Source organism: Protopterus annectens, chromosome 4.part0, assembly GCF_019279795.1.
Source record: "Protopterus annectens isolate FY-2018-M chromosome 4.part0, PAN1.0, whole genome shotgun sequence".
Classification (NCBI taxonomy): domain Eukaryota; kingdom Metazoa; phylum Chordata; order Ceratodontiformes; family Protopteridae; genus Protopterus; species Protopterus annectens.
The window spans coordinates 1,975,017,558-1,975,045,523 of NC_056733.1; the positions used below are offsets into that span (position 1 = coordinate 1,975,017,558).

The 27,966-nt window shown below is 40.7% G+C and overlaps 1 protein-coding gene across 3 annotated transcripts in view; it reads right to left on the reverse strand.

Annotated features, from left to right (window-relative positions):
• Positions 1-6,671: 6,671 nt before the first annotated feature.
• Positions 6,672-27,966, reverse strand: part of TBC1D9B (TBC1 domain family member 9B) — a 2,477,681-nt gene continuing 2,456,386 nt past the window's right edge. For all 3 annotated transcript variants that reach the window (XM_044069590.1, XM_044069591.1, XM_044069593.1), the window contains one exon: positions 6,672-14,483. In XM_044069590.1, coding sequence (XP_043925525.1) covers positions 13,794-14,483 — 690 coding nt within the window. In that variant the 3' untranslated portion in view covers positions 6,672-13,793. The remainder of the gene's footprint in view (positions 14,484-27,966) is intronic.

A 27,966-nucleotide genomic window follows, 5' to 3' on the forward strand; every position in this document is an offset into this window, starting at 1 on the left:
CTCCCTCTTCCTCCATACCCACTAACCAACTATCCATAGCCCACCTCAATATACGTAGCATCTGTAATAAAATTAGTCTACTCCATGCCCTACTTGAAATACACAACTTTGACATCTTATGCTTAACAGAAACCTGGCTAAAACCTGTAATTAAAGACATTGAGATTACCCCACCTGGTTATAGCATTGTAAGACATGATCGCTCCACCAAGAAAGGTGGAGGAGTAGCAATTATATATAGAACTAACCTAAAACTTACTCTTCTTGACCTTTCCTTCTCCCAAAACTACAATGCTGAAATAATTTGCTCAAAATACAAATCAACAATAGTAAAGCAATAAACATCATCTGTGCATATATCCCCAGGAAATAACATCCCTACCCTAGAACACATTCTAGAACATATCTCTAACAAACTTCCTCAAGAAACACTATTTCTTGGGGACTTTAACATCGATTGGATATCATGTAGCAACATTAACCCTACTTCTCATATAAACCTAAATGGTTTTAAACAACTCATTAATGGTCCGACCAGAACCAACAAAACCAAAAAGAAACCACCTTGGACTGGATCCTTACTAACTCCCCTACAAAACTACCAAACTGGCATCCTTCCTGACGACATTAGTGATCACTCCCTCATTTACGTAGTCAGAGCCAAAACTAACCTAAACTTTCCTACCACTCACAAAACACTATACTCCAAAAAAAATTTTATTCCTGAACAGTTTCAAACAGAACTTTCACAATATAACTGGACCCCTCTAAAACACCTCACACTTAACAAAGCTGTTGAATACTTCAATTCAGCATTCCTTGCAATCCTAAATCAACATGCCCCAAGTCGCACTATTAGAACAAAGACTAAGACAGCACCCTGGCTAACCTCCAATACTAAGCATAAAATTATTCTCAGAAATAAATCTTGGAATAAATGGCGTTCCTCTAGAAACCCAACAGATCATCAAACCTTTAGAGAGCTCAGAAACAGTACCAAAAAAGCTATCATAACAGATAAAAAGAATTTTTACTTTGAACTACAACAATCCACCAATAAAGAACCAAAAATTCTGGTCTACTATTAACAATCTAATTACCCCAGGCAAATTAATCACACCCAATCCCCAGGACTTAGACCCGAAGACTCTACTTTAATAGCCAATAATTTCAATACTTTCTTTACTTCATCCATACAAAGTCTTGCTAACCACCTATCTCCTGATACCTCTCAACTGCTCTTAAGTAGCTTCAATGACTCTCTTCCTCTCCTTCAACTACAACCCATACCCACCTCTTATATACAATCTCTATTACACAAACTTAAACCCACTACCCCTCAGCAGACAAGCTTCCTGCTGAATTCCTGCAAGTAGCAGCTAAAGCTATTGCCTATCCTGTCTCTATTCTAATAAACAGATCCATAAAAGAAAGTGCTTTCCCAGCAATTTGGAAAATATCACACATCATACCCTTACACAAAGGAGGCAAATCTACCGACCTTTCTAACTTTCGCCCAATTGCACTGTTATCTCCTCTAGCAAAAATTATGGAAAAATGTATACATAAACAACTACTAAACCATCTCCTCCTTAACAACCTACTAGCTGACACCCAACATGGATTTAGGCCTTCACATAGTACTACCACTGCACTACTCTCTTTCACCAATACCATCAACTGTAACCGTAATAACAACAAACTAACCTCTTCTCTATTTCTAGACCTGTCAAAAGCCTTCGATATGGTAAATCATACACTTCTTCTCCACATACTGAAATCCCTTGCCTTGGATGACTCTTCTTTAACCTGGTTCTCATCATATCTAGATGATCGACATCAAGCAGTACTCTGGAAAAATTCTCTATCTACTCTATTACCCATCTCATTAGGAGTACCACAGGGATCTATACTAGGCCCACTTTTATTCTCCATCTTTATTAATGATCTACAATCATCTATCCAAAACACTACCTGCATACAATATGCAGATGATTCCACTTTAATCTGTACAGCCTCCTCTCAACCAGAACTCCAATCCCTTACACAAGCTACCTTTTCAACCGTTGAACAATGGTTCTCTAAAAGATGTCTTCTCCTTAACCCCAAGAAAACAAAACTATTACTTTTTTCACCTACACACAAATCTACTCAACTACATTTTACTATCACTGCAAGTGATAACTCTCACATTACTCCTGACTCCACTACAAAACTGCTTGGTGTTACTATTGATAACAATCTTAGCTTTGACCACCACATTAATAACACAATAAAACAGTTAATAAAAGATTGGTTCACTATACAGAATAAAACCCTTCCTTACACCTAAGGCACGGACTACTTTAGCACAATCACATCTTATCTCTACCCTTCTGTATGCATCCTCGATCTACACTAATCTATCTAAAGGTAACCTTAGGAAACTGTCTACATCCTACCACAACATAGCTCGATTTGCCACTGCATCTCAATATAGAACTCACCACTGCATAAACTTAAAACTTCTACACTGGCTGGAACTTCCTAACAAGATTATCTATCAACAACTCTTAATAGCACATAAAATTTTATATCAACCCTCAAAACACCTGCTCTTAGCAACCTCTTGACTCCCTATAATAATTTAAAACAACTACGCTCCTCCCAAAAGCTACAAGTTAACATGACCAGAATTTCAAACTCTGCAGGGAACTGCCTTTTCTCCAACTCAGTTGGCAAAATATGGAATAACCTTCCCTTACATATCTCCTCTCTAGCCACTTTTCCTTGCTTTAAAAAGCAACTTCTTTCACATCTGAATAACTTCTGGCTCTGCTCTTGTACCAATCCAGACTAACCTACTTTCATCTTTCAACTATATTTGCATTTTATTTAACACTCTAAATCTCTCTCTCAAATCATAAATAACATTATGATTCTACTGTTACTAAAAAAAAAAAAAAAAAAAAAAAAAACATTATTATTTTTATTTTCATGTTTTTAATTACATAATTTGTATTACATAGTTAGTATTATCTATTTGTTATTAGAATAGCATCACCTGACCTGAACTAATTTCCTTGTATTATTGCTCTTTGCCTATATCACAAGTGTTTTTTTACATGTATTTCTATAAACATGCTTTAATCTGTGGAGCTTTTCTCCCCGGGCCTCCACTGAAAATGGACAATTATCCAGTTGGACTAGCCCGGTCAACAAATGTAAAATAAAAAATAAATGGAAGGAGATGGTCAACAGACCATGCTGCTTTGGCAGGGATGGTCTGCACCTATCCCCTTCTAGGCTTTCGAATATTAGCTAAAACATTGTCTTCCCCATAATACCTTTTTTAGGCAATACCAAACTGAAAGTACTTCCAACATAGCAAATCAAAACCAAGAAAATCTAAAGGTATTACTGTTCAAATGCTAGGAGCCTAAACAAAAAAACTCCACTCCCTGGAAGCTCTCTTTACCCTACAGAATGCTTATGTCTGTGCGATCTCTGAGACATTGTTTAAAGCCATGGACAGCACAACAACAGTGCAAGGTTATAATGCCATCCACACATTTAGACCAGCTACTTCACAGACAGGGACTAAAGGTGGAGGTGTCTCTATTTATATAAAAATAAATATACTTCACGGCTAGACAAACAGGAAAATGCACTTGAGGTGCTCCATGTTCAAATCACCATAGGTAAAATCCAGTACCACTTCCTTGCAAGCTATAGGTCCCCCTCTATGACCCAGGAAACCCATACCATGTATTTAAACTTATTAGAAACACTAATCATCCAACCCAATACCATATTCATTGGTGACTATAATTACCTCACTATTAACTGGGATCCTATACGACATCAAATGTACATGTATGGAGATTCCTGGATTTTGTAAACACAAACTCCCTGGATCAGACAGTCAATATACCAACCAGGGGTGCAACCATACTGGATCTGGTCCTCACTAATATGGGAGAGTGCTGCACATCCCCTACTGTAATGCCTACCCTGGTAGGTCAGAACACAAAATGGTCTCCTTTGAAGTAAAAATAAAACCTGGACACCCAGCTCAACTGGGAATATTCAGGAACTATTCTAAAGCTAACCTCCTGCTATTAAGTGAGAAGCTGGCAAAATTTCAAGCTCCTATAAATCCTGAGAACACTTCTGCCTATGCAAAACTGTTCACCCAAACCCCGTAGAAGCATGTTAATAGCCGCATAGTGGCAGATGTACCCACCAGAAAGCAGTACAGAACTAACTCAAAAAACAAGCCACCCTGGTGGAATCACAAAATCAACTGGATGTATAAAAGGGGGAAGAATATCATGGCAAAAATTAGAAGGTACAGCACCCAGCAGGATAAAGGCACTCTCATCCAACTAAACCAACTCAAGAGGACAAATAAAATCTACCAAAGCCAAATTTGAGGCAAGTTTGGCCTCCCAGGCCAAAGACAACCACAAAGCATTCTTTAACTATGTCTGTAACCTCAAAGGGAATACACAATTGTGTACAGAGCTCACTGTAAATGGAGTCACCTATATTAAGCCAGAAGATATAGCAAATCTCCTCGCTGATAAATTCATCTCCAACTTTACTTTCTCCCCCTCAACCTTCCTTCAGGAAATATCATCAAATATTACTCCCCCTACTATCACTAGGGAATGGGTCCTTAATGCTCTCTCTAAGACTAAAAACACTGCATCAATGGGCCCAGACGATATCCCAGGATGCTTTCTAAATAGCATGTAACATGACCTATCAGAGCCTCTGGAATTACTATTTAACTATAGCCTCCAAAAAGGCTTTGTGCCTCATGAATGGAAAAAGGCAACAGTCATCCCTCTGCACAAGGGTGGGCCATCTACAGACCCATAAGTCTCATTAGTCTTATATGTAAAGCCATAGAAAGAATTACCATGGAGATGATCAGCAGAGATACAGTAAACCTCTAGACACTGGACCCAACCCAATTTGGTTTTGTCAAGGGCAGATCATGCCTACTCAACCTGGTGGACTTTCATGAGAAGGTCACCAAAGCAATGGATGAGAGCAGAATCGTTCACACTGGCTACCTTGGCCTGACCAAGGCAGTTGACACAATACCACACTTGGGCATTGTTGACAAACTCAAGAGGTTAGATACAAACCTGTCTGTCACCCAGTGGATACCCAACTGGCTCACAGACAAGACCCAGGAAGTAAGAACTGGGGAGTCTACCCCTACAAAGAGGCCAGTCACAAGTGGAGTCCCTCAGGGATCAGTCCTTGGACCACTCCTTTTTGGCATTTACTTCTCTGAAGTCAAGGCCAAGTCAGTGGTCTCTGGCTGACAAATTTGCAGATAATTGCAAATTAGGAGCTGTCACTGAATCTCACACTGACACAAATCTCGAGGAGAGGGTAACACAGACAAACAACTGGTGTCAGAGCCATGGACTAAAATTAAATGCCAAGAAATGCATAATAGTATCCTTTGGGAAGTCATCCATCCCTGGTAACTATCATATTGGCAACACACCCTAGAGTTGACCCAGTAGTCAGGGACTTAGGGACACAGATAGTAATCTAGACTTTGATCATCACGTGGCTACAGTGGTGAGGAAATCATTATATGTTGTGCAACTTATAAACAAAGGTATGGCATCTAAGTCCAAGGAAGTCATTGTTCCAATGTATTCGGCATTCATCAGACCTATCACTGAGTACAATGCCCCCTTTGGTATATACCTAACCAAGCATATCCAACAACTAGAACGTCCACAGAGGTTCCTCACTAAAAGAATACAGGGCATAATATGTCCTATGCAGACCACCTCAAGGCCCTATCCCTGTATTCTCTCTCCTATAGGCTTTTGAGGGGAGACCTATGCCTGGCATACAGGGCATTGTCAGACCCCACTCTGATGGACCTCCTGCATATCCACAAAACAAACAGTACCAGAATTACCTGTTCTAAAGACTTAAACCTTGCCTGTGATATAAATAGGACCTGCTGGAGAGAGAGAGGCATGTATCCCACAGACTACCCCGTCTATGCAACAGGCTCCCCTTCCATGTGAAGCACAGTTCCTCCCTGACCCAATTCAAGTGCAACATGGACAATTGGAGGGGAAACTGGAAATTCGTCCCTGGTTTGGCACCTATGTCTCTAATGCAAACAGGTAACCTGTAAATGGTTCATCTCCCAGGGCCATGCTTAGTCTTATCAAGGGTATCAGAACTTGTCATATATTTGGGATGCATGACTTGGCTTAAAAAGGTCCTTGTGGTCATTTGCCTAGTAGACACCTATGAACAATCTCATGTTACACAGAGTCCCTATGTAAGACAGTTTCCATCAAGGGTTACTGTCTCTACTGATTTGAAAGACCTGCAGCAATGACCTACAGGTTCATCCTTTAACAGAATGGACAGATGGACAGTCAAAAAGATAATAAACCCTACAGCAAATCATGACTGCTGCAAACATCCTGTGTACATTACTCACATACACATTAACTAAAACAGTTACTCTAAGCTATCCTAGCATGAATTTCCTTGTGACTGAAATGTTACATAAAGAAAGCCATTCCACTTAACTTGGTTAGCAAATGAAGAAAAATACCAGTCATAAATTCCATTATATACATCTAGTACTGTGATGTGGAAAACAAAATAGATGACAACAACAAAGACAATCCTTGAGTTTGTTTTTACCAGTACTTTATTTAAAATAATTTAATTTTTATTAGTAAAGGCAGATTATCTGTCTTCTACACTTCCATATACAACAAATACCACAAAAACTGATTGCAAAATAGCTTAAATACATACATGTGAAGACTTCAGGAGCAAGATAAAATGTGAATAATTCTGAGTTGTGTGTCACAAATTAATAAGCAGATAGGTCCCAGTAGCTGATTGCATTAAATAGTTTAAACTATTTAACATGACCTGAGGTTTTTATCCCACATTAATTCTTTACAAAGAATAATATTTATTAGTTAGTAAAATGACTGACTTGGAGGACATGGTTACTAAGAAAATCCAGCTAGAAAAATAATAAGCTGGATGGTATAAAGCAAAGTACTCTGAAGAAAACGTGATCAGAATTTAAAGGTGAATCACTGCAGTTTGTCAACCTGAAATATCTGACTGAGTGGGAGTTTCAACCAACTTATATTCCTACCCACTGTGTACCATCCTTACAAAGCTACAAAAACAAAAGGAAAACTTTCCAAAAATGAAGCACCAAGAATGACTGAAGGCCATCACTTTAGGTTTAATGAAATAAAATAAAGATAAAATAGCAAACATTTTGCTAAGAAAATGGGTATGAGACTTCATAAGCCTGTCTGATTTGATATTCTTCAGTCATTTTTGATGCTTAGTGTTTTGGAAGGTTTTCCTTTGGACTGTTTGTTTCTGATATAAAGAATATCAGCATTTTCCTCTGAAAAAAACTACAATAATGTCTGTTATTTGACATACTGTAAAATATGTAATACATATTAGGGCAGTTGACATTTCAATTACTGTGCTGCATTATAGGCCTACTTTGCATCTGCATATGCAAATATATGGAATTACTATATTATAACTATGCTTACATTCATTTGTATTTTTATTTATTTTACTCTAAAGCTCCACGCACTTAAAGCATGCATGTAACATTACAGTAAAGCAAATTACACTTAACAATAAAATGCAACATGACCACACATAAAATCAATGACACTTAAGACAACTCACCTTAACCTGCCCTCACTGAAAGGGGCTGGCTTGTGCTAGACATGAAATTACACATTTACATATTCACCTGTATCATGAATGGTTATACGTTTTACAGTGAGCATGACACATTTATTTTATTTTCCACAGGATGATGCAGGGAGAATAAGTTAGTTTATGCCCCGATCTGTGAAGCAGGCAGTGTTTTAAATTTCCTACAGATTTTCTCTAATCCAATTTACAGTACCACAAATTTGCAGGCATGTGACAAAACACAACTTAGGGTACTTACGTATTACCGCAACCAGATTTTTGCGATCATAAAGGTTGCTTCCTGATAGTGAAATGTGACCGGTAATGTTTTAAAAATGGGAGACAATGTGTTTGCTTTGACAAGGAAGGGTCTTTTATGCAGGGCTATGAATAAAAATTAGAAAAACACTGAAGCTGTCTATGCATGCACTTCCCTGGCAGCAGCATGTCATGCCATTTTCCTGGTTACTGTAACTTAATGCTAAATTAACTGAACAGGTCCTGTCCCTACACAATGGTGTTAATGTCATGATAAAAATGTTACATGGTGTAGTTGTCTTTAACAGTGCATGCTGTGTTGTCTGCACTGGCATGTTCGGAGAAAACCACATAGTACTTCATTGATTACTGTCATGAGTAGTGTTGCAACGATGTTGATCACTGTCACTATGTCTTTCTGTTTCTCTGCGGTGGGAATTTCTCAGCAAGCGCAGTTACTACTTCTTCTAAACAGTGTTTTTTTCCTGAGGAAACTTACGTGTCACGCTACATGTCTGTTAAAGTAAGCAAAACAGAGTATTATACCAGTCACAGTACAATAATGACACAGCTGTGATGGCCAAAATGTAAGTCTAACTGTTACTTGACCGCATTTGCTGGCAGGAAGAAAGGAATGTTCAGCGAGCGGAGTTGCAATAACCGACATGCTGTCAGTACACTGCATAAACAAACAGCGACAGTAGGGGCTTTGTACATTATATTGATAACAGTCCAGAAAAGAGCCTGTACGATTAAAGAAAACACACCATGTAACTTTTTAAAACCATTACGGGGCGTATTTCTTCAGGATTGGAAACCAGCCGGTAATCCAGTGACAAATGTGGTTGCGATAATATGTAAGTACCCAACTTAGTCTTCCACAGTCATCTGACCCAAAACATCTCAGTTGTACTAATAGGGTAACCAGACATGAACTTAGAATTAACATGCTTTACATTCCAAAATCCAGACTGGTTATACAGTCATGTCACAATGTCAAATAAACAAGAGTATAACAACAAAAAAAAAGTTCATGCTAGAAGAGAGCAGTGTGAAGTGCCTTACATTTTCTGCTAGCTATGATTATGGCTTCAAAATAATTTTTAAAGCAACTGTAAAAATTCCAATAAAACCAAGTAAACTAAAAGTGCATGTGCTCCAAGGAGTCTGTATTAGTATTATATCAGGAATAAATGTCAGCAAAACCTTAATATTAACAGGAATACAAAGGTTCAACCCTAAAGAAATATACTGACACACCGCTATTCTCATTTGGCAGATCAGAAATACTACAGCTTATTATTATTACTACAATTAATATGTACATTTATTTGAATGGGGGTGACTTTACATGCTCTATAAACAAAACTATCACTTTTTTAACTTTAAAATGTGTGCTTTAAAACATAAAACTGCCACTGTCAACAGAAATTTATTATTAAAATGTCATGCTTTATAGTGTGACAAGTTGATAATAGCAATATAAAAAGCATGACTTGGGCTGAGGAGTTCAAAGACAAGTAGTATATAAATACGAGGACATCAGAACAGCACATTGTAGCAAAGGTGGTATGAAAAGTAAACCTTGTTTAGCAGACCCCATTCATCTGGTACTTGGGAGTTTTCAGGCAGTGAAGATGCATACTTAAAATCCTACTTTTCAAACCAAAGCACATTTAAACTTTAACATGGATGCCATACCAGATTGTCTTACGTGTTACATCTGAAGCCAAAAGAAAGCATCGAGAGTGCTCTGGACTGGAAAAGTGCATAACTGATTGGCTAAATATTAAATATTCTCTCAAAATTGTGGAATGTCTAGTTATTTATTAAATGTTACTTCTTCCTAGGAATATTTATGCTTGGAAAAATAATGATATGAAATCTTGGCCTACCTGTTCTACAATGCATGTTTGAATACAAAAATGCATATTAAAATACAACAGTGTCATGCCTTTCCCCTCACAAAGCAAGGACTCTGTATATGTAAACCATTGCCGAGTTAAATTAAAAATATTTTTATCCAGAAGGAAACAGAAACATAAGGAAAGTCTAACACATTCACAATTTATGTATCAAACAAGCAAAGCAAAGATCATTGTAATACCCTTGTCTAAGGTTTTGTTAAAGGCAGTATGTTTGAGAGAAAATTTTTGGTCATGAATGGAAAAATCTATCTGCTTTCTTTTACAGAAATTGATCTATTTAAAAAAACTTGCAGCTCTCTGTTTTGTGACTAATAATGTTTCTTGTAAATGAATTACAAATGTTTTAACTTGCCAACCAGAAAATAATTCATAGCGGGGTTAGTAGCTATAAATACCAGTCCACTATATAAACGAAAAAAACAGGAAACAGAATTTTGATCAGTGGGTAAGTGTAGTGGTTTGCAGCACAATGAGAAACTTTCAGCTTTTTACCTCATGCCTCGCCTCACACATCAAAGGGACATCTCTTCATACCAAAAAGCACATCACATCTGTGGCTACTGCTAAAATGACCAGGGAACTAAAGCGCCAGTACAAAAAAAATCTACTCATCCCAGTTCCGTTTCTGCATATGAGTGTCTGAAAAGATGTACTGTCAAACAAGCAGCTCAGAAATTGTTACTGGCTATCTGTCTACAGAGCACAAACAAATCCTCAAGCAAATAGCCAATACAACCACAGTAGTTCACAAACTAAAACAAATTTATTACTTATTATAAAAATGTCAGTTTAAAGACACTACTCAGGCACCAGAAAAGTTGGTCAAAGCAGATGAAAAATTGTACAGTGACTTTAACAGCAGCATGTAACTTTACATTAAAGGAATCAAACCAGTGATTCATAAACCCAAAAATGTGAGCCCCAATATAACACATTTTTAAAGAACAATATACATGACTGGGTATGCTACAGTTAGTAAGCATGGAAAAAATAGCACTTTGCCACCTCAAATATGACGGCAGACTGTGCAAGCAACTGCTTCATAATAAAGTGAAATATATGTTCCACAAAGAACATTTCTGAAGTATCCTTTCCTTAAAATGCAAATGGAAAAACAAAATCTTTGTTTCTACTGTAAAAATATTCATACAGTATCTGCAATAATATACTTCACCTTATTGTGCATCTGCCACAGTTATTTACCACTATCATTCTTTTTCTTTCTTTTATTTGCGGCAATTAATTTTGGCACATTTTAATTTCTGGCTAATGCAGACACAATATACCCACTGCACCTCTAATGCACCTTTTTAAATGCCTTGCAGACTGCTTACCTGCAGACATTTTTTGCTATGGGTATGGAGTGTGGTGTTCTGTAAAACAGAAAACTTGTTAATGATATCACAACAATAAAATGTAAAGTGCAGAACAGTCAGTTTATCAAATATCTGTGGCAGCTTTCAATCAGATGCATTCTTGAGGTAAGCTCCAACACGGGCGATATGGAGAGTTTGATATACAAGTTTGGGTTAGAGGGTGCAGGAAAAAGCTCTATTACCCTCTGCACTGCCATGGGAAATCTCGTAAAAGAAACATGAATTTATTTAATTCAACCACAGAAAATGTGTGCACACAGAAATACATGATGAAAACTCAAGACACAAAAGAGAGGGTAATGAAATATGCCAGCCATCATATACATAAAATTACACAAATTTACGTGACCAGTCTTTGATCCACTAACTTGTAAACAGTTCAAACAGAAAGCACTATCTTTCTTTAATACTGCATCCAGGAAGCCCAACTGTAGTTTAAGAAACACATTGCTTCCATAGCAAACCTTTTTTTTTTTTCCTTTGTCGGACAGATGTTGTTAGCATTAATTTCTGCTACATACAGTACTGGTTGAAGTATTAATTGTGATTTGCCCTCTGTACATTAACTTTGGGTATTTAACTTAATGATGTTAGGGTGGTATTTGTCTGGATTAAATTTCTGACAGAATAAATACATACTGTTAGTTACAAAAACTTAAGAGTGACTGACTCTGAAGAACCTGAAGTAGTTGTACTATGTCCATCAGAAAGTTATATACTTAATAGCACTTTCCTCAGAGTCCTGTCCACAGAAGGGTGTTACTACTGAAAAATTAGGAAAGAGTAAAGGTATGTTTAATAAATATTAATACATCTGCAATTTAAAACCTCTGTTTTTTTAAACAGATTATATGGCTAATGTGATTATGATCATAAGGTCACAACTGCATTACAACAGATCTTATTAGTTCACAGGTGCATTTATTTGCCATAACTAAGACAGACACACACACAGACACATACACATAGCAAAAATGGGATAAACATCCTATAGTCTCACTAAGCCTTTACCTTACTATCTGGATGAGGTACTCCTAGCAGAATTACAAAGATCTCAGCTTAGTGAAGTCAACATGTGATCACATCTCTTCCTAATAAAGGAACCTAGATATTTCTAGGATTGCTCTAGAAAAGTCAGAAAGGATGCTTTTTGAAAGGACCCTAAATATTTACTGGGTCTGCACAGAAAAAAGAAAGAAAAGTTTTTCACATCAGGAAAAGACACATGACTGAAAAGGGGAAGTAGAGAAATTTTGTCTAAGCATTGTACACAGGTGTTTTTTAACACCCTTTGCATTGTATTTAGTAGCACAGTATACAAAATCAATATGTTACAACAAAGACATTAGTAATACATCACACCTGAGACTTTAAAGCACTAATATATGCTGACAATAAATTTGATTGTACTACAGATGGCACGAGAAACTCTACAGTACATGTACACTTGGGCTGGGCAGCACTATTTACATGTAGATTTGTACAGTAAATGTTGTCCACTGTAGAACAGGTACATGCAGAATTGTCCATTTCATGTGTACAGAATTGTGCAATACACATACAAATGGACTGTGTAGTACACACACTTGTGGAACTGTGCAGTACACATGCATGGGGACTGTGTAGCCCAAGTTCTTGTAAACCGTGAAGCACACATACACATGAACTGTAGCACAAGTACTTGTTGGACCGTGCAATACACAAACACATGCACTGTGTAATACATGTACTTGTGGAACTGTGGAGTGCACATACACATAATCTGTGAAGTACAAGTACTTTTGAAACTCTGCATTATACATATACAAGGATTGTGTAGTACTTGTATTTGTGAAACTGTAGAAACATGCACTCACATGTAATGGGAAGTATGCAATACAGACAGTATGACATGCACAGCTAAATTATTCAGCAGATTGGTTCTCTGCATTATCTACTCTACAGCAGTGCATTAATGAGCACACGCCTCAAACATACAGGTACAAAAATCACAATGCCAATACTAAGAAGTCCTGCATTACCTTATGTCAACATGATTAAATCCAAAAACCTGTGAAATGAACACACTCATGTTTTCTGCTTTGCTGTTAGCAAGTGTCACACAAAGTCTGAAGCAGAAAAACTGAAGATTTTTCTTCTATGAATGTAAAAATACAATAGGACAAGAACAGAAAAATAAACAAGTTATGCTATACAGTTCATAAACGATACATTTTAAGCTGAGACAAGGTCTGTGGATCCCTTTTTGTGTAGCATATCCAGTCATGTATTAATTCAGCTGTCCCTAAAGCAACCACACTGGCATTGGGAGGCAGAGGTAATAGTACTGGAAGTTACAAGTTGCACTATGAACAAATACATATGTGCTGCACATAGTTTTGTGTTTCTGTAAGTTGTGTAAATGTGTTTTGCATGTTGACTTTAAATCACAAAGCAGCTTATAATCCCGGCAATCTGCTTTTCTTCAACTTTATGACAATCTGTCATTTTATACTTGTTAACCTAAAACTGACAACTCATAGTCACTAGAGGAACTAAGCTGCCTTTCTATTGCCCTTTGCTGTTTGCAAGCTTCAATCCTGGATCTGATATCCTGCTTTTTTTCAAAATAGTCCACTAGAGGTGGCTCTGTAAGCATTGAAGCCAATACCTGCTCAAAGCTAATGGACCAATCCACATCAATGGAGCTATACTTCTGTATAGCGGTAGCTGTGTCACACCCTACAAGGACAGTGTCATCTGCAATATCTTCACACTGAAGGGACCCTGAACTTACTACTGAATATGACGACATTGAAGTATCATCTTTCATCTCTTCATCAGATGCCAGTTGTGAGGGAGAAATTCCTATCTCTCCTTCTGCAAGTCTCATGTTCTCCAGTTGCCCTTTCAGAGCATGTTTGTCGCCAGCAGTCTCTCCATCTGAACTCGTTTTCACTTGACATTGTATCAAAATAGCCTGCCCTGAGTCTGGACTGGTCAGCTGTTCCTTGCTTTGAGTGGAGACAACATTGCTCATGTCATTGTTTTCTGTTCTCTTGGCACTTGTGTTTGTAAATTTCTTGCCAACCTCACCCATTTTCAGAAGAAGGCTAGCCACGGTTGCAATTGAGTGGTACAACTCCTGCTCCTGTGGATCATCACTGAAGAGATTGTACAAGGTCTTACATAACTCAATAAATTGCTCCTGTGTATGAAACACATAAAAATTACTTAAATTAGCAGAAATGCATCAAACTCAAGCTCTAAACTACCTGCTGAAGAGCATCGAGAGTCCAACAAAACACATTAAATGCACTGATGTTCAAACCATTTTACCTTTCAAATCAGACGTGAAGAAAACAGAGTGGAGTTCCATTAGTGCTACTCTGATTCCAACTACAGCATCATAGCAAACATTAACATCATGTCCAAAGTGCAACACTGTATGACAGCCTCACCTCAGTTAATGTAACAATGCATCAGAAGCATTCTACAGAGAGAGACAGACACAGACAGGGGGTGGGGAGGAGGGCAACGTCCTAGTTAAGTGGCTATACAGAAATGCTATTTCAACAACCCTGCAGTATAATGAAAAAATAACACTGCTATAAATTGAAAGCAATGTATATGCCCATCTGTTGCAAAATCTAGAAGCCCAGAAACACAATTTCAGGGAAAGATGTAGTACAGTTACGAGATAACTATCAAACATGTGGGTACATATCTTTAAACAACAGTGAATCACATGTCGTACAGTACGCAGAAGTCCTAAGGAAATTAATTTCAGTACAGACCTCATGGAGATTAGACCAGATACACTGACTATGTATTTTATTTATTAAACCTCTAGACATGACGTTATGTCACAGTGGTAAAATATCTGCCAAACCTGAAAAAGACAAAGTGAAGGAGGAATACATTTGCTTTCAAGAGTTTCTATGTGCAGAAGTATACTTCTCAGCGGAAAGAGAGTTCAGGCACATCTTCCTGGAATACCTGCTGAAAACTGGAATATCTTGATTCAGAAATTTGATTTAGTCATTACTGCAAGTGGATTAGCTGAAAATCCTGAAAGGGATTCAGTGTGCTGCATTATTACATGACATTACAATGGGAAAATCATGAAGGTATTTAACTGTTCTACTTGTCTATATGATGAAAAAGGCAAGATAGTAAGTATCACTTGGAGAAAAACTTCCATTAATTTCCTTCCATTTATTAAACATTTGTTTTTACAACCACATAACGTGCTGCAGAGAGATACATGTGTTTTATGAGATGAACCCATCAACTGTAAAGTTTGTGAGCTGCTAGATTTTTTTAAAAAGACATAATTTGTGGTATAAGAATGAATGAAAGAAAGGCCAGGCTACTTAGGCAGGCAGGCAGACAGTTCATAGATATATACATACTATGTATGTGATCTAGGAGACCACTGAGGAGGCCTAGCCCATTTTCTCAAATACCATAAAACACTGTCTGGTTAAGTGACTTGCTCAAAGTCAAACAGTAGGCAAATGGAGGCTGATGAAATCAAGCCCTGTGCCACAGGAATCAGCTCACGAACAGCTCACAGCATTAACTGCCTGCACTGTCAAACTGTTAAGAGAAACAAACCTGAGCTTATCAAAAGCTGTGGATGACAGCACTATCACACTTCAGAGAAGTTCACACTTCATAACAGTAAGTTTTCTTATCTCTGTGGATTACTATTCAAATTTCTCTGAAATGATCAAACTAACAGGCACAAGTGCAAGTCTGATTAGCAAATTTAAGTCTTTATTCTCAAGACAGGGGTGTGAGTACCTGACGTTCTTGTAGTGGACAGTGGCTTGCAATACATAAATCAGAAATGTATCAGATTCACAGATAAAAGAGATTTCAAATATAAGGCTCACAAACTAAATGGTAAGTGGCAACAGCTATCCAAACAGTGAAGAATCATGTGTAAAAGATCAATAGCAAAAGCTAAAAGGGCTGTCATCGCACTGTTCCGAAACACATGCCTACTTCACTGCAGGGACTCAGATCTCTCATCAGCTTAAGTATTGATTGGCAAAAAGGTTGGAAAGCACATTATCTAGATCAACTCTGTTGTTGCTGCCTAAAAAACAAAATGAAGGGAATGCTGGAGAGACATACTATAGGTGTGTAAGTAAACTTACCATAATAGTATATGTTCTAATAGATCACTGTTACAAATAGCCTAATCTATGTCCTGACCCCATTAACCAGCAAGTTTTCAAAGCTTAAAGGCACCTTCTACTCACTTTATCAGAAACAATCTTTAATGTCTTGACAAAGGGGACAACAACCCTTAAAGAATAATGGTAGGAAACAAACCCAATAGTAAATTATATACACAGGGGTTTATACAGCCATACCCCAGCAACCCAAAAAGAAGAACAGACAAAATGATGGGGCTGAGGGGCAGCTACTGTAACAATAATATATTAGAACATCTACTATCATGGTAAGTTTATTTATACAACTGTACTACTACAGACCATTGCTGCAGTAACTCAAGCTGTTTAGGCTGATTACCATAACTTAGAGAACTAAAAAAGAGGAGGCAAATAAAAAGAATTTATGTACCTACCATAACGTTCCATGTTAGTTGTCTTCTTCTCGCCTTCTTTCTTGCTGGTTGGGATCAGAGCAGATCCTCGGCTCCGACTCGGCCATCTTCAATAGCCTGAGAGCTGTCTACTGGCTCGAGGCTACCCTATATCCCATGATGCCTGGCGCTAGTTACCCAGATCTCGTTTGAAAAAGCTATTCCAGACATAACTAAGAAATAATTCTGCCCTAGTAGCCCCTTGGGCCTAACTGTGACGCTATCTAAGCAGAAAAGGACAACCAGAGAAGGTTCAGCCAATGAAATCTGAAAAAAAAGGCAACTCCTCTAGATCCACTAGGATAGGGGGGTGGAGGGTGGGACACAAGAAAGAAGGTGAGAAGAAGACAACTAACATGGAACGTTATGGTAGGTACATAACTTCTTTATGTTTAGTTGTCTATCTCGCCTTCATTCTTGCTGGTTGGGACAGCGTCCCTAGCACCTACTATCCAGGGTGGCTCAATGGAACAGACTCTTCGGAGCAGTGGAACCAAAATCAGCTCTGTTTCTGGAAGCAATGTCTAGTTTGTAATGAAAAATGAAGGTATGTGGGTTAGCCCACGTAGCAGCTGCACAGATAGATTTCATGGGCAACCTAGATTGGAAGGCCACCGAGGTGGCCAATGCCCTAGTAGAGTGGCCTTTAGGTTTGATAGATAATTCTTTGTTTCTCAGTTGGTAAATGAATGAAATAATGTGAGACAACCACCTAGATAATGTTACCTTTGAGACTGGAAGGCCCTGTCTGCCCTAAGCATAGGAAAGGAAGAGTTGGTCCGACTTCCTGATGTCCTTTGTCCTATGCAAATAAAAACGCAGCTGTCTGTGAACATCCAACTGGTGCAATTTATACTCTGCCTTATTGGTGTGATTAGGAAAGAACACAGGAAGGTCTATGGACTGATTCAAATTATTTTGTGAACAGACCTTAGGAAGGAAGGAAGGATTGGTCCTTAGAGCGACCCTATCGTTATGAAAGACTAAGTATGGAGGACGAATACATAGAGCCTGAAGCTCCGAAACACGTCTAGCAGAAGTAATGGCTATCAGAAAAAGAGTCTTCCAGGATAAAAACCTGATGGAGCATGACACTGCAGGTTCAAAAGGTGGCAAGATTAGGGAAGCTAGCACCAAATTTAGATCACACGGAGGTGGGGATCCCTAACTGGGGGCCTAAGCAGAGTGGTTCCTTTGAGGAAGGCTTTACACAGCTTATGAGACATGATGTTATTAGAAGACAACCCAATGTGAAAATTCGAAATGGCAGCTAGCTGAACCCTGATTGTAGCAGAAGCGGAACCAGAATGAAAGAGTTCCACTAAAAATTCCAAAATCTCGTGGACAGGGGCTGAAAAGGGATCTATATTCTTAGCCTCTGCCCAGCAAGAAAAACGTTTCCACTTGCTAGCATAAGTTTTCCTAGTTGTGGATTTGTGCGATGAGATGATAATTTCCCGCACAGAGGAGGAAATATTAGGAAGCCTGGCTAAGGTTGGAAGTGGAGCAACCAAGCTGTGAGCTGGAGTGTTTGAAGGGATCGATGCAGTCTGCCCAACTGATGAATCAGTAGAGCTGGAATAGGATCCAGAATCCAAGGCTGCTCGAGAAGGTAATGATGCAGGAATGGGAACCATATCTGTCGAGGCCAGTAAGGGGCAACGAGGATCATTTTGCAATCCAACGCAGTTGCTCTCTGTATGAGTTTGGGTATTAGGGGAAATGTAGGGAAAGCGTAAAGAAGTCCCTGAGGCCAATCGTGGACTAGAGCATCTCTGGGGGAGTGGCCGGGAAGTGGAAGAAGGGAGAAGAAATTGCTGCACTTGCTGTTGAAAGGTGTGGCAAACAGGTCGCAGCAAGGCTGCCCCCATTTGCGAAAGATTTGTTCCTCAATTACCTGATTCAGAGACCACTCATGAGGCATGAGAATTGCTCTGCTGAGCCTGTCTGCGATGACGTTGGAATTCCCAGGGATGTGCGTTGCGATCAGAAAATGTTGGGAAGAGATCGCCCACTGCCAGAGTCTGAGTGCTTCTCGACATAGAGGATAGGACCTGGTTTCGCCCTGCTTGTTGATGTACCACACCACTGACATATTTGTCCTTTTGAATTGCAATGGTCCCGGGAGGGAGGGAGAGAGTCCTGAAGGGCTTGCAATGCTAAAAACACGACTCTCATCTCCAAGACATTTATATGCAAATGGTACTCGTGAGGCTGCCAGGTGCCTTGGACTGTTCTGCCCTGATAATACCCCCCCCACCCTATCAGGGAGGCGTCTGTGGTCACTGTGGCGACTGGAGGGGGTAGCACAAATGGTCTGCCCTGGGACACTAATGGGGAGACCATCCACCAAGCGAGGTGCTTCTTGCATGCTTCTGTGATCATAATCTTGTGAGACATCGGAAGCTGTTGGAAGGACCACTATGTGAATAGAAGCCACTGGAGGATTCTCATGTGAAAGTGGGTCAGGGGGACAAGAAGAATTGCTTATGCCATGGAACCCAGTGTTCGGAGGACAAACCTGACTTGAATCGTTTTGCATGTTAATAAAATCTGTACTTGCTGGCGAATTAGTGATATCCTGTCTGGTGGAAGGTTCGCAAACATGTTCCTGGTATTTAGATTTGTGCCTATATAAGTGATATGCTGACAGGGCAACAATGCAGCTTTTTCGAAATTTATTGTAATACCTAGCCTGGAGCAAGTTTTGATAGTGTAGTCCCTGGCTTACAGGAGGTGATGCCTGGTGGAAGCAGTGAGGAGCCAGTCATCTAGATATGGAAACACCTGGAATCCCTGACGTCTTAGGTGAGCCGTAACCACTGCCATGCATTTGGTGAACACCCTGGGGGCTGTGGTGAGACCAAAGGGCAGAGCTCTGAATTGATGATGACTGGCCCCCAGCCGGAAGCGAAAGAATCTTCTGGAGCGCCTGTGCATTTTGATGTGGTAGTATGCATCCTGAAGATCTATAGAGCACATCCAACTGTCCTGACCCAGGAAGGGTAGAATGGACTGTAGCGTGACCATCCGAAACTTTGTTCTTTGTACAGACCTGTTTAGTCTGCTGAGATCCAGAATGGGTCTCCAGTCCCCTGTCTTTTTTGGTACCAAAAAGAACCTTGAGTAAGTTCCAGATCCGATCTGGTCTGCTGGAACTTCCTGGATGACCCTTTTGTGTAGCAGCTTTGAAATTTCTTTGGCTGCTTGGTCCCTTAGATTAGGGTGGAACAACTGGAAGGGACTTGTTTGACGGTAACGGGGGTTGAGCAAACGGAATTCTGTAACCTCCGGATATGATTGACTGTACCCACTTGTCTTGAGTTAGATTCTGCCAGGCTTTGGGGTACAGTGAAAGTCTTCCCCCGACTGCCTCCAGAGGTGGGCAGCCGGGCAACCCTTCAGGGATGCTGAAAGGGCTTTTCAAAGAAGGATTCTCTGCTGCCCTGGTTCTGTGGACCCCCACCCTGCCACGAGGGTGGTGTCTGTTATTGTTCCCTCCTGTGCCCCTGGAGGGGAACTCACCACGTGTGTCAGGCAAGGCTCCCTGGGATTTGCGGAACCACATTTTTCCACTCTTCTGACCCTTGGGGTATGATCTGGAAGAAGTGGAAAAATGGACTCCCACGGCAGAAAGAGTCTTGCCTTCCTGTTCACATCTGGTTAGTGTGTCCTTCACTTGTGATCCAAAGAGAGTGGAGCCATCAAAGGGGGTATTGGTGAAAGACGCTCTGAAGGGTTCCGCAAAATTACATAGCCGCATCCATGCGTGCCTCCGGCTCTACTCGCACCATCGGCTTCATAAGAAATGAGCCTCATGGTGGAGTTAACAACTGAATTCAGAGTCGCCAGCTGGGAGGCCCCCTTAGTTTGAGCCCCTTCAGCTGATGGATCTTGGAGGGTATCTCCAAGCTCTTTAAGGAGATCCCTCTGAAGGCGGGTGAAATGGCACAAATAATTCAGAGACCTCATAGAGAAGGTCGCTAAGCAAACATTTGCTTCCCATATCTGTCCATAGTCCTCGACTCCTTGTTAGGAGGATGGACAGATGACGAAGTTTCTGCCAACTTCTTCTTTGCGGCTGCTGCTACCACCATGGCATCAACAGGTACGCCCTTAGTTAAAAACTGTTTGTCCTGAGGTGCAGTTATAAATTTAGCAGGTCTCCTGGGGGTTGGTTCCACTGTGTCTAGAGCTGACCACGCCTTCTGAGCCACCACAGACATAAGTGGGTCGGGAACCAAACGCGTCCAGAAATACCGACTCATCCTCGGAAGGGGCTAGGGTATTCCAGTTCCCCCTCTGCTTAAGGATTTCAAGGATGTCTGAAAAGGAGACATCTTCAGAGGGGGATATTGGGGACCCTTCTGAATCCTCTAAATCGGTATCTGATGTGACAGACTCAGGGGAGTCAATGCGCTTCCTCTTGCACTTCCTCTTATGAGGTGGCTCCTCTGAGTGATCAGGGGAGGCCTCGGAAGAGGAAGAAACACCCAAAGGGGTGCCCTGGAGCGCTGGTTCCCCACGCTTGGGGTCAGGAGGAGGGGCAGATGCAGGCACCATAGGGGGAGGAGCTGATGGGGTTGATCGTGGGACTGGCTCAGGAGCCAGTGCACTCCTCATGACCTCGAAGGCATCCCTGCCCGGATGCAAAGAAGACTCCTGTTCCGAAGAAATCGGAATCTCTCTCCGCACTGAGGGGGATGGTTCCAAAGCCGATGTAGGATTCGAGCTCACCTGCGCCGAAGCTCCGAGGGGGAGAGCGGGGCCGGACAAGGGTCCGATGCCACTCGCCCCCTCGGAGCCGACGAGGGAGTCCCGGCGCCCAAATCCCTCCAAGGACAGGACCAAGGATGGGATCGGAGCTGACGACGAAACCGAAGGAGAAGGTATCAGAGCCGACGGTTCAACGACTCAAACCCAAACGAACTCTGGCTCCGAACTCAAAGGAGGAGTCAGAGGACGAATATCTGCAGAAGTGGATGGAGCCGACCCCTGATGGGGGCTGGACAACATTTTTGCTAGGGCCTGCGATTTCAGCAAGCTGCTGACCACTCTCTCCAAATCATGATCTAAAAGTCTAGAGGACCGAGATGAATGAGAGGACCTATGACTGTGCTCCGATTGGAGCAGAGGCGACCGTGGAGCTGAGCGTATCGACTCCAAGGGGGAGACCTAGATCTCTTTCGACTCACGGACAGCTCCGAAGTTCGTGTTGGAGCTGACTGTGAGGGAGGCACATCGGCTCCGGCCGGAGCCGAGGCGGATGGTGGTGCTTCACCCAACGACAGCTCAGAACTAGGAGCCGAAGACTTGGGTGGCTTGGAGGATTTCGCAGGCTGAGCCTTAGCCAGTGAATCCTGTGGCTTAAGCAAACCCCAAAGGATTAACTTATTTTTGCACTCCTGCAGGACCCTTGGGCTGAAAGCATGACAGGCTGAACAAGAGTCTTGCAGGTGCACCGCGCCCAGACAGTAGACACAAGAAGTGTGACCATCTGTCAGAGACATCTTCTGACAGCATGAGTCACACTTCTTGAATCCGGACACTTTAGTATCTTTGGACATGTTACCACACACACACCAAGGTTAAACATGCACACACACACAAGCAAAAAACAAGTTAGCAGGTATAACTAACAAACACTATAAACTATACAGCTAACACACACTAAAAGTCTACTACTACAGACACTACCTAAAACGTTCTATATTTCTTTCTTTTTTTTTTAAACTAGAAAAAGACAAAAAAGGGTTAGCCTCTAATTTAAACGGCTACCACTAAAGGAAGGGAGAGGGAGGGGTGGGGAAAACTCTCTAAGTAAAACGAGTTTTCAAGAAAAAAACAGGAGGGATAGAAGCTATTTAGGGAATATAGCTAGGGGAATAGTACAACTAAGAAAAATAGGTACAGTGCAAGGGAAAAATCCTAGTAAAAATAGTAAAAATACAATAAAGTATATGAGCCTGAGCCAGTAAGAAAATCTCGCAGTCTGAAGCGGCAAATGAGATATAGATAACTAGCGCCAGGCATCATGGGATATGGGGTAGCCTTGAGCCAGTAGACAGCTCTCGAGCTATTGAAGATGGCCGAGTCAGAGCCGAGGATCGGCTCCGATCCCAACCAGCAAGAATGAAGGCGAGCTAGACAACTTAACATGTAAGGTTCCAGGAGACCTTAGAGAATGGGCCTAGCAAAGCTTGATTTGGATCTGGAAAACAAATTCTGTCTGTAGTGCTTTGTAAAGGAATATACAGAGGACCAAGTTACTGCCTACAGAACACCTCTAGTCCCATCCTTTCCAGAAAGGCATCTAAGAATCCATAGCCCTTGTGGAATGAGCCCTAACCCTGCCTAGAAGTGGTTTATTATAGTGAGTAAAACAAAAAGCACTAGTATGAGACAATCATCTGGAAATAGCCTGCCATGGCACTGATTGTTCTTTCCTCTCACTTTTGTAGGAGAAAAGTAGCTTAGCTGAAGGCTCAATTTTTCTCTAAGTAGTATCTGAGCTACCTGTGGGCATCCAGAATGAGAAGAGATTTTATTCTCATTATTTTTGGGTTCAGAAAAAGAAGTCAAGGAACTAAACAGTTTGGTTTACAGAAAACTCTTAGACCACTTAAGCATAAAATAAAAAGGTTTTCAAAGGAACCCTGTACTTGTGAAAAATGAGGTGGAGATGACTCACCATAAGTGCTAGTAACTCAGATACTCTCCAAGCAGTTGTCGGTGCAATGAGTAAAACAGTCTTCCAAGTTGAGAACATCAAATCCACCTGACAATCTGGTTCAAATGGAGAAGGAGTAGGCATTCAAGCAAAGTTAAGATTCTAAGGAGAAGCCATCCATTTCCTAGGTCGGCAGATATGGGCCAGGCAGACAAAAAGAACTGGCTGATAATGCACCTAGTTAGGGGAATAAGAAAGGCTGGAGGACAATAACTCTCATATATAACCAAGAATCACAGGCAGCTTGGCACAAAGAGAGTCATGGTTCTTGTACTGGCTATAATGAGAAAATCTTTTGCACCTGTACATATATGACTTTCTAGTGGCAATCTGTTTCACCTCCCTTAGAACCTGCTGTTTGTCCTGACAAAAAGTTGTGTCCCCCTTACCATAACTGTAGATGTTTGAGTGGATCAATGTTGCAGTACTGATTCTTGGGTCTTCCTGCCATACAGAAGCCCAATATCCACAGGCTTTACCTCATCCCTAGCAGGCAGATGTCCAAAGACAAACAACTAGATCAGGGTATCCGACCACCAGCTTTCTTACAGCTGTTATATCAGCTAAAACAATTTCTGGTCTAGAAGCCCTCATGTGTAAAGAACCTATCACTGTCTTCACAGGGATAGGGTCAGCCTCAGAACAAAACCATCCTTTATGCGTAAGGTGGTATCAGGACTTACTTTAAACTAGACTATCCACCAACCATTCTTTACCCAAATTCACACAAAAGGGTAGAGCAAGTCCTCCACTCCTTGGATGTGCACAAGAAGATCAGGTGCTATCTAGACAGGACTAAAAGCCCTAATGAGCAGAGCACTTGCTGGTGCCTTTCACAGATGGTAAACAGTGTTATGACAAAGCATCTCTAAATGGATACCTAACCTCATTAAGTTCCGTTTTCTCTCCATGGAAGGGATTTACCTGGACATATTAAGGAATTCCCACCTAGGCCATCCTAGAGTCAGCCACATGGAACTCAGTGCATACCTTTACAAAACACTATAATCTAGGCAACATCTCCACAGCTACAGCAAGTTTTTCTTCTGCCATCCTGCAAAATCTCCTAAGGTAATACAGATGACCCATCACCCAACTTTTAGCTTTGGGAGTCCTCACAAGAATCAGTACAGCAACACTGACTATGAAGGACATAGTACCGTTATGTCCCATTTACCATAACTGTAGATGTTTGAGTAGATCAGCATTGAAATACATATTTCACCCTCCAGCCTCTCTATATGCTGACCACTTATCTCCCTCCCTGAAGGGGGTAGAAGAGTTTTTTCTGCAGAGTCTTATTTCCATCATACACTCTCTGTCTCCTAAGTTTTTTCTTCCTCCTTCTCACTTAAATTCAGACAACTGGGGAGGTTGTGCTGCTCTCAGGCATCAGACTACCCATTCACTGCTCAGAAGGACCTGAAAATGGCACTGACAGATAACCTTCCTATACCATGACGTCCAGTTGTCAGTCTTTGGATGTCTGCCAACCAGTGATAATGTAAAGAATATGGAATTCAGGCCAGACACAGGCTTCGGCATGGCAGGAAGACCCAAGAATCAGTACTGAAACACTGACTAAGAACAACATAGGTGCTTAAAAGATATAAAAATTCTGCTAGCCAAGTAGTGAGAAGAAAAAAATTTAGGTTGAGGTGCATCAAACAAACCCTGTCTTGTGCGAGTAAATTCTGTCTGTGGGGAAGCACATGGTACTTGCCCTTCATCTGATTGAAAAGAAGGAAGAACCACTGTTGCCTTGGCCAAATTGGAGTCACCACCACAATTTTCTGGGGAGTCCTTCTGAATATTCAGATGAACCTTTAATATCAGTGAAAACAGTGGAAAAGTATACATGAACATTCCTGTCCATGGGAATGAGAACATCATGTCTTACAGGCCTGTTAAAAAGGAGTCCTTGAGCAGAATTTCTTTAGTTGTCTGTTTTAAAAGAAGGCAAACATATCTACATGAGGTGTTCTCCAAACTTGGATCAAGTCCTGAAAGACCCTAGGGTGACGATTCCATAAGTGGTGGTCTGTCCTGACCCTACTGAGCTTGTCTACAATCGAGTTTGCTCTGACGGAATTTATCAAGCTTAAAGAGTCAAATGAGCTGAGCTACTATCTCCCAGGCAAGTCTGCAAAGACAGTAAGATCTGGTACCACCTTGTTAGCATGCGTACCACATCGCTGTAGTGGTGTATGTGAAAAGTTGCATAGGTCCTGGAGACCACAAATGATTTAATTTTTTTTTCCAAGCATGATCAGTGACAATACCTCAGTGCTGTTAAAGTGCAACTGTCTGTCTTGAGAATTCCACAGAGCTTACAGTTTTTTTTTACCTCACTGGAAAATGCACCTCAAGCTAGGTCTGATGCATCTGTAGTAACAGACTGCAGGGGAACCAGAAAGGAAAATGAAGGGTGTGGACTGCAAAAAAAAAAAAAAACAGAACAGAACTGGAATCTGAAAAGACAGAGTGTACAGATACTGAAATCATACTTATCTGAGGTACTACTGTATTTTCCTCATGTGAAGTCTAGCCAGGGAAAACATAAGAATCTTCAATGCCATGTATCCCAAAATTCTGAGAAATTCCTACTAGATACATGGGTTGAAAAGGGATAATTAGTAGGGCATATAAAATACCAAACAATAATTATAGGAATCAATCAGAGAAGGTTAAAAAAGATTGGGAACAGAGACTGGATAAGGAATTCACAATGAAACAATGGGAGGACTTATCAAGAACTCCCAAACATGTGCAACTGTTTTCTGCATTGAGAATGAAGCACTGTAATTTTGTTCAGCTACACTGCTGTGTAGTTCTGAATGACAATAAAGTTTTCTTTGACTTTGAGAAATATACAACAAAGTCTAGAAGATTTAGGATTTTTGCTTTGAAGTGTTTGCATATGTATATTTATACCCCAAACAGACTCCAAATAATTTTGACTGAGGTAGATGGCAAATGTTAGAGGTATGATGGGGAAAAAAGAAGTAACTGGGAACATATGTTTTGGAAGTGTAATGAGTTGACGGATTTTAAAAATTCAGTACAGCGTACTCTTATCAGAAATATTGGGTGACCAAATGGGTGTAACTAAGGAAATTACTTTTTTTGAGCTGGAATATGGGATCTGAATTTCCTAGACATAACAAAGCCTTGTTAAGTTTAATTCTTGTGGCTGCAACTGACTCACCATAAGAGCAGGTAACTCAGATACCCTTCTTGCAGAGGTTAGAGCAATCAGTAAAACTGTTTTTCAAGTTAAGAACCTCAAGTTAGCAAGATTACCTGGTTCAGATGGAGCAAGTGTTAGCTTCTCTAAAAAAACTAAATTAAGATCCCAAGGAGGGGCCACGGTTTTTCTTGGAGACCTGTTATGCAAAACCCCTTTCAAGAACATTTGACATGAGACTGCAATGAAAGAGAAGGATCCATGGGCAGTCATGCTGAAATGTCCAAGAAATCAACCCTGACAGAGGAATAAGAAAGGACACAGGATAGCAATTCACAAAAATATCGCAGAACCCGAGAACAACTGTCTCTGAATGTGTGCCGATTATGTTGGCACCAACTAGAAAATCTTTTCCATTTGCTAATGTATGATTTTCTAGTAACAGGCTTTCTTGCCTCCATTAGTAACTGCTGCACGTCCTCAGTAAACAGGTGACTAAATAAGAATTATGATTGTATGATCCAGACAGTCAACTGAGGCTAAATGATGTGCTGAAATATCAAACACCCTTGCTTTATGTGAGTACATCCAGTCTGTGAGGAAGCCTGTAGTAAATGACCCTAGCCATTTCCAAAAGAAGGGGAGATCTATGGTTGCCTGGACCAGAAGGGAGTCACCACAATGACCTGGGGCGGGGGGGGGGGGTTCCTTCTGACTCTTCAGAAGTATCTTGGATATTAGTGGAAAAACAGACTGGAACATTTCTGCCCAAGGAAAGGAAAAGGCATCTATCTTCCAAGCCTTCTTGCATGAAAACCTGGAACAGAATCTTGCCAGGCGATTGCTCAGACAGGAGACAAGGAGGTCTACTTGTGGAACATCCCGCAGATAGATCAAATCTTGGAAGACCCCCGATCTAGATTTCATTCCAGAGGATCTGCCCTGGACCTGCTCAGCTTGTATGCCACACAAGTTTGCTCTGACAGAATGTAGGAAGCCTGCAGAGTGAGACTGTGCTTTGAAACTTTATCCCAAGCTAACATGGCTAGTTTGCAAAGGGAGTACAACCTGGTTCCCCCTCGCTTGTTGATGCACCAAATGACTGTGATATTGTCTGTAACCACTTAAAGAGGTCCTGGGGTCCAGAGATTATT